Source organism: Mesoplodon mirus (assembly GCF_964341445.2).
Source record: "Mesoplodon mirus genome assembly, chromosome: 4".
NCBI lineage: Eukaryota > Metazoa > Chordata > Mammalia > Artiodactyla > Ziphiidae > Mesoplodon > Mesoplodon mirus.
In genome coordinates this window covers 110,275,537-110,289,105 of record NC_138979.1, presented here as the reverse complement: position 1 = coordinate 110,289,105, position 13,569 = coordinate 110,275,537, and the positions used below count along the sequence as shown (strand labels likewise).

At 37.6% G+C, this 13,569-nt stretch overlaps 1 protein-coding gene across 1 annotated transcript in view; it reads right to left on the bottom strand.

Annotated features, from left to right (window-relative positions):
- The window catches only part of AQR (aquarius intron-binding spliceosomal factor), a 109,703-nt gene extending 100,459 nt beyond the window's left edge, over positions 1-9,244 (bottom strand). The window contains exons 1-3 of the mRNA XM_082618127.1: positions 8,975-9,244; positions 6,482-6,538; positions 4,367-4,407 (exon numbers count right to left, since the gene is read on the bottom strand). Coding sequence (XP_082474253.1) covers positions 4,367-4,407; positions 6,482-6,538; positions 8,975-9,049 — 173 coding nt within the window. The 5' untranslated portion in view covers positions 9,050-9,244. The remainder of the gene's footprint in view (positions 1-4,366; positions 4,408-6,481; positions 6,539-8,974) is intronic.
- Between the last annotated feature and the right edge of the window lie 4,325 nt (positions 9,245-13,569).

Here is a 13,569-nt window from a genome sequence, read left to right as displayed (position 1 = left end):
TGTTCACGTTTGCATACTTACATATTTAAATGGTAAAGCAAAGGGCACATAAGGGTTTGTGGGATGCTAAAAGGTTGGTTTTTTTACCTCAGTGGTGGTAAAAATTCAGAAGGCTAAATGTTTCTGTACATTTTATGTGCTTTCTGTTCATTTCATAGTAAAGAGGTTTAAACATTTTTAATAAAAAGAAATATAAACACTGGCAAAAGTAAATTGCTCTAAAAGCCATCCCTTTTTTTTCTTTCAGTATAAAAATCACTTGGATGGATTAATAATCATACCAAAGTGTGTGGGTTAAGAGAGTCCTAAAGGGCAAATGGACCCTGTCCTATTTAAGAACAGAGTATTGGATAAGAGCAAGAGAACAAGGATTTAACAACCTGGCGCTGTCTGTATCTATGGTAAAATATCTTGGGCTAGTTACTTAATCTCTCTATACCTCAGTTTCAGCATCCATAAAATGAGGATAACAGTAACTATCACAGAATTGTTGTGAGGATAAATACGCTGCTATATACAATGTGCTGAGATCAGAATCTGGCACATAGTAAGCACTCCAGAAATGACAATTACTGTTACTTTTAATATTTTAAAATCAAACAGATAAAATACATTAAGACAAATTCACCAAATCTGATAATGGTAAGGATAGCAAATATGAATCTTTTGTGTAATATACTACAATGGGGATTGACCAATATGGTATTTTAAGATCTATCTAATTTTGAGATTCTAGAAGTGATCATTTATACCATAAGAATATAAGAACTGATTGATTTAATTCCCAGATGCCTTCTAGGGAAACAGGGATGATGTACAAAAAAATGTATATTATAAGAACCTTAATGTATCATATTAAGAGTGCCTTATGGCTATAAACTGCCTATTTTGATAGCCTACAAACAAGTTAATAAATCTTACATTAAGCCATTCCCCAATAATGAAGAAGGTATGAGCATATAACTCTGCAAAACAGCTTCCACAAGGCACTAGTCTAAAAAAAAAGGTCATTAAAATTTTAAAATATACACTACAGTTTTTGTGCTACACAGGTGCATTATTTAACTTTTTGAACTTAGAGATTTGGGGGCAAGATGCAATCAGTTCACTTTTATTCAAGTGTTTAAATATGTACAAGATGAGAATATGGCTGTTAAGAGTGCCGTGATAAGACTCAGGGAGCCCCGCCAACGACTGTTACTACTTTCAGCAATTAAAAATGACTTAGCCAAGTCTATGTAACTTAAAAATCACCAGCAGCTTTTAGTTGTTAATTATATAAAAATTATATTCAAGGAAGCAATATTAGTAGCAAAGGCTTAATTAAATACCCCCGAAACCCTAAGCAATCACTGGAGTGAAACCCTGTTCTACAAAGAGGCAGAGAACTAGTTCTGAAGGTTCAAGGTAAATTCCAGATTGGTTTATCCTTAATATATAATAAAAAAGGGTCCTAGAATTTATCTAACCACTCATCTTCAGTTAACTTTCCTCAGGCAATTTCCTCCATACCCACACTCACACCAACAAGTCATATGTTACATATCTGCTCAAATGTGATATCTTTTTCTTCTTTTATTAGAGTATAGTTGCTTTACAGTGTGTGTTAGTTTCTGCTGTACAGCAAAGTGAATCAGCTATACATATACATATATCCCCTTCTTTTTGGATTTCCTTCCCATTTAGGTCACCAGGGCACTGAGTAGAGCTCCTTGTACTACACATTCTGCTCTCATTAGTTATCTATTTTATAAACAGTAGTGTATATATGTCAATCCCAATCTCCCAATTCATCCCACCCCTGCTTTCTCCCCTTGGTGTCCGTACGTTTGTTCTCTACGTGTGTGTGTCTGTTTCTGCTTTGCAAATACGTTCATCTGCACCATTTTTCTAGATTGCATATATATGTGTTAATGTACGATATTTGTTTTTCTCTTTCTGACTTACTTTACTCTAAGAGAGGATCTTTGCCTGATCATCAATCTAAAATAGCAGTCCTGTCGCTATACCCTAATCCCACTTTAATTCATAGCACTTACTACCTGCTGATACTGTATATATATATATATATATATATATATATATATATATGTATATATTTTGTCTGTCTAGATAAGAATTAGAACACAGCTTCATGAGTAGAGGCTTCATCTGCCATGTCACTGATGCACCCTTAGCATTGAAGTGGTGGTTGATACAAAGTAGGCTCAACCCAGTCCTCTCTTCAGAACTCTACACCTAAATATGCAACTGCATATTCTACATCTCTCTCTATAGCTCTTCAGTGGCTAGAATTCAACATTTCTAAAAGTGACTAGTGATCTACACCCAATCCCACCAACAACAACAGCAAAAGTCAGCAATGGCACCTAATCACCTGACAACCTTTGCCAAAAATTTTGGAGTCATCCTTGATTCCTCCCTTCCTGCATTCACCACATCCAACCACTTCTATCTCTCAGATTGGTAACTCCTCTCTATCTCGACTTTCCATGCTAGTCCATGCCATCATTACCCTCAATCTGACTACAACAATATTTACCTGCCTCTTGCCCCCTCCAAAATTTAAAAATACTACCATCATGCTTCACTCGTTTCCTATTTCTCTTCAAATTTAAAACAAACAAACAAACCTTAACATGGTCTTTGGCCCTACCTACTTCTACAGGCTCAAGAATCGACTGCTAAAACAAAACAACTAGAGGACTTCCCTGGTGGCGCAGTGGTTAAGAATCTGCCTGCCAATGCAGGGGCACGGGTTCGAGCCCTGGTCTGGGAAGATCCCACGTGCTGACATTAATCATCAATGTCAGTAAAATAGTCTTTTATTTTTAAGTGCTTTTCTTATGTTGTTTGCATTCTTAGATTCTTCTTGTCTTCATTTTGCCCAAAAACTTGTTTCTTAAAATAGTTTGCACAGGGACTTCCCTGGTGGTCCGGTGGTTGACAATCTGCCTGCCAGTGCAGGGGACACAGGTTCGAGCACTGATCTGGGAAGATCCCACATGCCGCAGAGCAACTAAGCCTGTGCGCCACAACGACTGAGCCTGCGCTCTAGAGCCTGCGAGCCACAACTACTGAGCCCACGCGCCACAACTTCTGAAGCCTGCGCGCCTAGAGCCCGTGCTCCACAACAAGAGAAGCCACCGCAATGAGAAGCCTGAGCACTGCAACGGAGAGTAGCCCCTGATCGCCGCAACTGGAGAAAGCCTGCACGCAGCAACGAAGACCCAATGCAGCCAAACATAAATAAATAAATAAATAAATAAATAATTTTTTTAAAAAAAACGACTGGCCTCTTATTTTGACACTGCCTTTACAATATTTAGTAAAATTTACCTCCTAAGACTCAAACACATGAAAAAAATAAAATCTGAGATTTTATAAGGTCTATGACATTCATAACACAAATGTTTCTATTTCATATTAAAACGGTTAGTTACCTTTTAAAATACTCATTGGGCATATACATCTACAGGTGCAGATATGGAAATACGCCCAAGACACATTGTTTAAAAAAGAAAAAGTCATGATGCAGAATGGTATGTAGAGTATAAACTCTTTGCTGTTTAAAAAAAAAAAATCAAAGGGGGGCTTCCCTGGCGGCGCAGTGGTTGACAGTCCGCCTGCCGACGCAGGGGACACGGGTTCGTGCCCCGGTCCGGGAAGATCCCACGTGCCGCGGAGAGGCTAGGCCCGTGAGCCATGGCCGCTGAGCCTGCGCATCCGGAGCCTGTGCTCCGCAACGGGAGAGGCCACAGCAGTGAAAAGCCCGCATAGCGCAAAAAAAAAAAAAAAAAAAAAAAAATCAAAGGGGTAGAGAACTGGAACAGATGTATACATAAATAAAGAAACTAAGGGTTAAGGGACAGGAAAGAAGATGTACTGAAACTTACCCTTTCTGGGTACTGTTCAAAATAATTTTTATTTTTTATTATATATATAGTTTATACATTATGTACAAAACGCATATTTTATTATTTTGTATTTAATTATCATGTATATTTTACTTTTCCAATTTTTAAATAAGCTTTCAAAAAGATTTATCAGAAAATAAGAAAATTAGTATTAGTTGAACTGAAATTTTTAAATCTCCATATTTACTCTTCCTCACGTTCCTTCAAAAACAAAATAAACCCTAAAGAACTTAATCCCTCTAATCTGAGCCAAAAATTAAAAGGCAAAAAAATATCTTATGCCTCTTCAGCAGCTAGATATAGTTCTTCTAGTCACCATCTCCTTGATGACCAAATCAGAAAAAGGAAGGAAAGTTCCAAGTTTATGATTACATTTAGTTTAGAAGTTCAGATGAGATCCAAGTTAGTCCCATCTACTTCCTATGTATGAAAATTAAACTCATTCCTACCTTGACTTGACAATTTCTTTCTCATATATATCTTCAATCACCTGTTAAAAATATAAAAATGTTTAATATCTCAAATAACTTTTTTTCAGACTCTAAATTGAGAGTTTTCAATTACTGAGATTACACAAAACAAGGTGGTTTAGGAAAGCTATCAAATATCACTGCTATTGAAATAATACTTGAGATTTTTTATAATCCCATTATATCCCTCAAAATGTAAAATAACAGAAAGCAAAGTAGTAGAAAAAAATAAATAATAAAATATATCTAAATAAAACTAATTCTAGAAATAATTATTAAAATGATGTATTTATTTCATTTCTAGGGAAAATAAAAATTCACAAGATCAGGATATTTTTTAAAACTTAAGTATATAAATGTTATCAGGGTCCACCTAAGAGTTTTAACAAAGTGCTTTCAAAAACCAGAAAGTAAACTGAAAGTGAAAAGACATAACAGAAGCAAATGCTACTCATTACATCCTGTCTTCCAAGCACATATGATAAAACCTCAGAATTTCCACTTACTTGGGTTAGGGTGGGTAGGATGGTATAATACATAAGAAGTCAGGTTCTGGGGTTGGAAGCCTGGTTCAAACCATCCACCTTTACTGCTGGAGACTACAACCTTTGCAAATGCATGACTGCTCTAAGGCTCAGTTTCCCAGTATACAAAAAGGATCTAATAATAAGAAGTACCCCATGGGGTTGCTATAAGACAACACATGTAAAGAATTCAGTACAGGTCCTGGCACGTGGCAAGCCTTTAATAATAGTTATCAGTAGCAGAAGTAATAGTAGTGCTAGTGACAAGAGTAGTTAAAAAAAAAACTCTAAAATTATCAAGCAGTTTAACATGGTATAATATAATATTATTTTATGGCAACTATGTCTTTTAACTGCTCAAAGTATACTTCTCAAATAAATGTTTGTGGGTGGTAAAGGGAGGAAGACAATGAGGCAAGCAAGTCTTGAATTTGTATGAAATTTTGTCATTGCTTTCCTGTTTATCAAAATCCAAATTAAATAATAAAATGAAGGGTATAATCTTCTTTAAATACCAACTTATACATAGCTTCATCTAGTGTTAACTAAAATGATCTGAATATAAATTTAATCTCTAAAAACCTTGATCTAATTAAGTTCAACTCAATCTAGTAGTGTCATAAAGATATTTTTGTTATTAATGAAAAATGACCCTAGGAACCCCCAGACCCAACATATACAAACACAAACATACACAAACAGCATATAGTAAGATAAAGCAACCTGGCTGATAATTAAGAGTAATTAATGTATGTCAAGTTTGTGAATATCCTCCTGATGAATAAAATGGGATTGCTGGCAAAACAAAAATATATTTATAAATAAAACGTTTAAGCTCAAATAATGTGAGAAATTTGGGATTAAGTTCAGTTTTATTAAGAGTGCCTAGAGTATCACAACTCAATTTACAATGGCAAACTTAAAGCGAGTCTTCACTACTTGTTAAATGGCACGTGTATGTTAGCTCTATAAGACCTCTCTTTAAGAACCTGTGTCAATGAGAATTAATCCTCCATTAGGAATTCTGCCTTTCGTTTATTCTAAATTGTGTCACCTGAATCCTAAGTCCCTTCCCTAATTGAGTATGACTGGCCCTCAGTCATCTAATTCTCTAAACAACTCCCACCTCTTCCACCATTATTACAGATCTTTATATCAGTTCATAAACCTAAAAATAAAAGAGAAAACAATAGATTTTATCCTACATGAACTAAAAAACTGTAGGAAAACTGATGTGTATTTACAAAGATATTCATTACATGATCACCTAATAATGATAAATCAGAACAATCTAAGAATCCATAAACAGGAAAATCCCCACACATTTTAAAAAAAGCTTAAAGGAAATAAAACAACTGATAGTAGAGGTTATCTCTGGGTAGTTATTTTTATTTTCTTATGTGTGGCTTCTGTATTTTACAAATTTTCTATTATGAGTAATTGTTAGTTTAGAAAACCATTCATTTTAACTTTTAAAAAAATTATGAAGAGCTTCTGTTGAATTAGCTCTTGAAAAAGATACAAAGAGCATACCTATTCAAAAGGGATGTTGCAAACCAAAAATACTTACCTTTATATCAAAAGGTGATTTTTTCTTGATATGGGGAGCCCAGTATTTACATGCTAACTGCAAAAGTAAACAGTATAAACAGTAAGTCATAGATTCATACCACTGTAGATTCATACCACTAACAGACTGAGATCATTCAGTGACAAGCTGTTTCCTAACAGGGCACTACTGGCACAGGGTGAGGCGATAGAGTAATTTACCTATTAAGGGGGCTAGACAGAGTAATTTACCTATTAAGGGGACTATATGGGCTTGCAGACCAGTTAGCATCTTTGGGCCCAATCCACTGAATGCCAGTAATGCCCTGCATGGCACCCTGCCACTATGATTTTAAAAAAACAAAACATACTTTTTAAACTGTTCCTATGGAAACAATAGGGTGAAGTTAATAACCACAGTCAAACATCTTCAGCATAGAGCTAACGAAACCCAGGTCTAGAAAGATTAAATGAGCTGCCCAAGACTACAATTAGTTAACAGGTGAGCCAGTACTAAAAAACAGATTCAAAATCCTCAGGAATGTTGATTTGCAAAACAATAATCTTTAAATGATTAGTATACACTCAGGCACACCTAAACAAAACCTAAAAAAAATTTGTAGTTTATCAGTGGGTTATTACCAGGAATAAAAGAGTCAGTATGTTATATTTCAGCAAAGCAGGTTTTACCTGAAAAATGTGAATTTAAATACATATACAGGGATACCTCAGAGATACTGCAGGTTTGGTTCCAGACCACCACAATAAAGCGACTACCTCAATAAAGCAAGTCACATGAATTTTTTGGTTTCCCAGTACATATAAAAGTTATAATTTACACTATACTGTAGTCTATTAAGTGGCAATAGCATTATGTCTTTAAAAAAACAATGTACGTACCTTAATTTAAAAATACATTACTGCTAAAAAATGCTAACCATCATTAAAGAAAGTGAGATCACAGAGTTCAGATATCTGATCTTCTTAAAACTAAATTTTAACCTCTACATCTCACTCATTCAATAATAATTAAAAAGCCCCTTCTCTGGTCAGGTGTGCCAGGTGCTCAGAAATAATGGAGGAGGAGGAGCAGGGAAATGGTAGGATCCCTACATACTCTCTGCCCTCATCTCATACCATTCTCCCTCTTACTTCTTAAGTTTGCTCTCCTGGCTTCTTTACATACACACCAAGGCATTTCCACTTGCTACTCCCTGGACTGTTTCGCTGCTCTTCCCCAGACTGGCTCCTTTTTTGCATTCAGGTCTTAGCTTTTGCATTCAGGTCTTAGCTCATTCGGGTCTTAGTCAGGACTCTCCTGACTGCTCTTCATAAACCCGACCCAGTCTGCCACAATGACGTTTCATTTTCCTGATAGCAATAATCACTGTCTGAAACTACCCTGTTCATTTGTCTCACTCATGCCTCTAAAATGTAAGACCCCTGAGGGGAGGAAACTAATAACTTTTACCACAAAAATTCAAGCTTATGGGAAAAGGGAGTTCTCGTCTAACTTGTCCAGAAAAACCTCTCCAAATTAATGTAGATGGATGACAATGAATTAACCATATAAGAAAAGGTAAGGAAAAAAATGAAGTAGAGGGAACAATGTTGAAAGGAGGTGCCAGGAGGTGGAAGATTGCATGGCACAAATAAATGCAGTTCAGTATGGCTAAACATTGTTAGAAAAGGAGAAAAAAAGAGAGGAAACTGGATATACGCATGGGCCAGATGACAAAACAAGGTGAATGATTCCATGGTCATTATCCTAAGGGCAATTAGAACTCTTTAAGGATTCAAAATGACTCTTATGCTTCTGCCTTGGCAAATCTTCTGAAACAGGGCACAGAGAAGAAAGAAGCAAGTGAGTAATAAGTTCTGCATAGAGCTACTTGCACTCTTATCCAACACCCAAAGCAACAAATAAGGATTAGGAAAGTTGCTCAGCGGTACAGGGCTATGTTTCCCTATTCAAAGCCAACCGCGGTTCACCATGCAACACAATAAACAGGTTTTAAATGAACGCTCTCTGACCACGGGATTGCTCTCTTCGTAGATGCATGTATTTGGAGCAGGTGTCTTGTCAGATCCTCACCATTCCTTTCAGAGATCTAGGTTACTCTAAGGCTAAGAATAAGCCTATCCCTCCTTCGACCCTCAGTTCAGTATCACCTCTGCTATGATAACTTCTTGCCAGTCTCACGTGACTGGGGTGTTCCTTCTGTGAATCCGTCGCTCCTGCGACGAACTCTAACGTAGCAAAGCTCGCTTTTCATGCGTCTGTCTCCCCTGGAACATGAACTCCTCGGGGCAGAGCCTCTTTCACCACGGTCTCCCCGACAGCTAGCACAGTTGCTGGCACACAGCACCTACTCTTTAGTAAAAAGACTTGAGTGTATGAATTGACAAACGAATGCCTCCTCGGTGCTCCCGTTCCCAAGAAAAATCCCACCTCCTGGCCTCAGGGCTTCAGCGTCCTCACCCCTTCACACACACCAGACTCGCCCAAGCGCACCTGAGTCACGAACTCCGCGTTGATCTGGGATACCGTAGGGGCCACGATTTTCTTGGGCTGAGCAGGGGCCGTCATGGCAGCACTCTCCTTCCGCTCCAGTGGGAAAAAAAGGACCGCTCCGAGCAGCGGTGAACCCGATACACTTCCCCCTAAGAAGCGACTGCGGCTGCCTAACTCCGAGATGCAAAAACCCGTGGAGCAGAATATCCTCAACGTTTACAGACCACAGGGAACGCGTTCCGCAGCTTGTGCATTCTTCGAGAAGCGGAACAGAACGGGGCCGGAAGTGCATGCAAGCGCTGGCTCTGAGCTAGAGAGGCAAGGGCTTCGACCTCCCCGCTCCTGCCCCCTAGCGGGAAGCTGAGAGAAAACACCCAGGGAGACGGGATTGATGTCTCAGTGACCAGGTAGATGGTGTTGGTTAAGGTTTTCTTGTGGTAGGGTCGGGGAGGGAGAGGGAGACTCGGAGTTTCTTTCAACCCTATAAAAAGTATTAGTGAAAAAAAAACTAAACGGGGAATGCGAGGCTTGATTTTAACTGTTTTTTTTTTTTAATGGTACGCGGGCCTACTCACTGTTGTGGCCTCTCCCGTTGCGGAGCACAGGCTCCGGACGCGCAGGCTCAGCGGCCATGGCTCACGGGCCCAGCTGCTCCGCGGCATGTGGGATCTTCCCGGACCGGGACACGAACCCGTGTCCCCTGCATTGGCAGGCGGACTCTCAACCACTGCACCACCAGGGAAGCCCCAATTTTAACTGTTTTTTAACAGATTCATGGAAATATAAATTAACATATAATGAACTGCACATAGGGTGTAAAATTTTATTTTTTTAAATAGTCATACATATGTGAAACCATCACCAAAGTCATAATAATAAGCATATCCAATGTCTCTAAAATTTTCCTAGTCCCTTTTGCAATCCATCCCTATCCCATTTCTACCCACCCATTCTCAGGCAATCACTGATCTGCTTTCTGTCGCTATAGATATATAGATTAGTATCCTTTTTTATAGAATTTTATAAATATGAAAATAATACAGTATGTACATTTTTTCTTTCTTCTTTCACTCAACATAATGATTTTGAGATTCATCCATGTTGATGCATGTATTAATAGTTGGTGCCTTTTTATTGTTGAGTAGTATTCTATTTTACGGACATACCATAGTTTGTTAATCTGCTCATCTATGGATGAACATTAAATTGTTTCCAGTTTTTGACCACTACAAATAATGCTGCTAAGAGTATTCGTGTATATATGTCTTAATGTAGACATGTGTTTCCCTTTCTCTTAAGTAAATACTTAGGAGAGGAATAGCTGGATCAAATGGTATGTGTATGTTTAAATTTTTAAGAAACTGACTGTTTTCCAAAGTAGTTGTACCATTTTATAGTCACACCAGTAGTATATAAGAGTTCCAGTTTTTCTTCCTTCTCACCCACACTTGATATGGTCAGTCTTTTTAATTTTAGCCATTTTAATAGTTATGTGGTATATCTCACTGTAGCTTTAATTTGTATTTCCCTAATGACTAATGATGTTGAATGTCTGTTCATGTGCTTATTTGCCATCCATATATCTTCTTTGTGGAAGCCTCTATTCAAATTGTTTGCCCATTTTTAAATTGAATTGCATGTTTTCTTATTACTGAGTTTGAATGCATACCTCTACCACTCCCAAATCCATATATAAATTAAACATGTACCTCTAGTAAACTTTCCCTGGATGAACACAGGCAAGAAACAGGTAACATGGTTGCCTCTAGGGAGGAGGAACTGGGGGAGGGGAGAACAGGAGCAAGGGAAGTCTTATTTTACATTTTACACCCTTTTGAAACTTTTGAATTTTGTAACATCTATAGCCTGTTTGAAAATAAACAGTTGCGAAGGAAAAAACAAAAAAGTGTCTGTAGATATAGAAATTAAATGTGGAATCCTTTTTTCCTTCTACTTGCTATTGTATAAATTTTATTTATAGAGCTAAAGATGAAAATTTGCATGATCCTAATTTTAAATGCAACAGATTTTGAATGCATAAAGTATCTAATTACACTTTATTTACAAATGGAGTCTATAACAAGAGGTAAAATAAGATTTTCTGAATAGCTTTTATGATGAATCTTGAAAGGTAGATAAGATTTTGATAATCAAAAACATCAGGGACAATATTTCTAGTATAGTCATAGCACAGATAAAGCCATAAAAGCAGGTCATGCTGGGAGAATGTTGAGAGTGAGCCATCAGGCTTAACATGTCAAAACCTTAAAAGCTAGAGAAAGGAGACTGTATTTATCATGGAAGGCAGTAGGAAGCCACTGATTGGAAATCTACTTTTGGAAGATGACTTTTCAGTAGTTTGTTAGATGGGTTGGAATAGGTAAAGTGGGGATGGGAATACCAGTTGGGAGACTATTGCAAATCTAAAGCAAAAGTAACACGGCCTAAATTTGGGTTCTGGAAGTAAAATTGAAGAGGAAGGAATAAGCATGGAAGACACTGAAGAAACAGAGTAGAGACAGAAGGTAGAAGTAGATTTTAAAAGGAAAAGATAGTTCCAATGTATAGAGACACAGTCTGAGGTAGCAGGAGGAGATCTGGGCAGTGATGAGCAATTTATTTGCCAATTAACATTTGTTAAATTTGTAATTTACCTTATGATTTTGTGGCCAAGAGGATATTAAGCCAATAAGCTCCAGATCATATGTGGATCTAACTATGTGAAAGGTTCTAATTTATAATACCTAGTAGATTTCTGAAAAAATGCAGTATCATAATCTTTCTCCTCTCTGTCTCAAACTCTCCCTCTCTCTTTTTCCTGCTTTCTCTTCTCTTCATATCACTTCTCTTAGCCAAGTTTTTGAATGATGGTTTTGGACATCCTAAAATTATAATATGTTCATTTTATAACTTTTATTTTACAAGCTTTCTGTAATGAGTTTTGTAAGTAAGGAAGGGAGAAAGCAAAGAAACCAGGTAATCAAGAGTTTCAAAACACAAGATTGTCAATAGTGTCAAATGCTTCAAAGAAATCTAAAAGGACAAGAACTTCAAAAAGTCCATGGGTTTGGAAATTAGGTGACCACTGGTGACCATTATCAGTTTGTTGTAGTAAGAAAAAGAAAATTTAATTCAAATTGATTTTAAAGTAAAGGAAATCTATAGGTATAAATAAAGTCTAGAGATAACTTAGGCTTCAGGCGGTTGATCAGGCTTCCAGCTCCATTCTTTTGGCACTGCTCCCCCTACTACTCCCAACCTACTCTGCTTTGTGTTTTCACTTCATCCCCAGACTAGCATTCTTCATGGTACCTAAACGGAGAAAACTTCTCCACACTCACTTCTTCTTCCTCAATCACTGAAATAAGTACAAGGTTTCACTCTGATCAGATCAACTTAGGTCAGTTCTTCCAGGCCAATTACTCTGGCTAAGGTAGCATTGTGCATTGACTGGCTTAGTCTTGGGTTACCCATCCCTTTAAGTCATGATGAATATTCTGATAGAGTTAGACTGATCATGACCATTGCTGGAGCTGCAGTTAAGATCAGTCCTACCCAGAATACCTGGCTGATATACAGTGAAAGAGAGAAGATGTGGTTGCAACTAACAATGCCTACTATAATGATCACTGATAGAACAGCTCCCAAGAGGTGGTGAGGAAAACACTAGGTAAAAAAGGGCTAAGAAGCTAATGAACGAAAAGGCAATGGAGGAAGTAGGTGTAATGAATTTTCAATATCTCTGACCCTAAAAGGCAAAGAGTAAAATATAATAGTAACCAAAATAATAGGTAAAACTAAAGTTATTTGGCCCAACTGCTATCTCTTTTTAAGCTTGGTGCAGTGGAAATTTTGATTGCCTATCCATTTCTCCCTTCTTTCCAAATGCAACTTCAAATTTGACCAGTATTTGTATTATCTTCAGGCAACCTTGTGCTTGAAGGAAGTAGGCTGAGGTCCAGGTCCAGCTCCACATAATTCTATCTCCTTTATCTGTGGTTGGTTCAGGAATGTGGCTGTGAAGCAATTCTGGCAGGTGAGAGAGGTAGTGTTCACTGTAGACTTCTAGGAAACTTATCTTTGCTCTTGGGGGAGTTTCTGGGTGTCTCATTCACTCACCGTCCCACCCTCCCCCCATGAAGGAAGCATGCAGCCCTAATTGCAAACAAAGCATCCTAAAACCATAAGGAAAATAATCTTGTCATTGTGAAAGGCAGAGCAGATGGAAGGAACCAGAGTCAACTATATGATTTAACAACCCTAGAGTTTATCTAGTTGCTGGACTTCAAGTCGTATAAGCCAATAAGGTCCCCACTGCAAGAAGCAGTTTGAGTCAGGCATTCTGCTACTTGCAGCCAAAACCATCGTAACTGAATAAGGAACACATGAAATTTTCTTTAAGGAACCAATGAGAGGGAAAAACTAAAAACACCAGAAAAAAGAAGGGACTAATGATGAAGCTCCCAGAAGGAGAAAGAGAGCAAGGAAAAGCTAGCTTCAGAAAAGTGGAAGAACATTATTATTCTGAGATACATGAGAAAAGTAAGGAGTAAAGATAGACATTTTTGAGTGAAGAGAGACATTTTTGAGTGAAG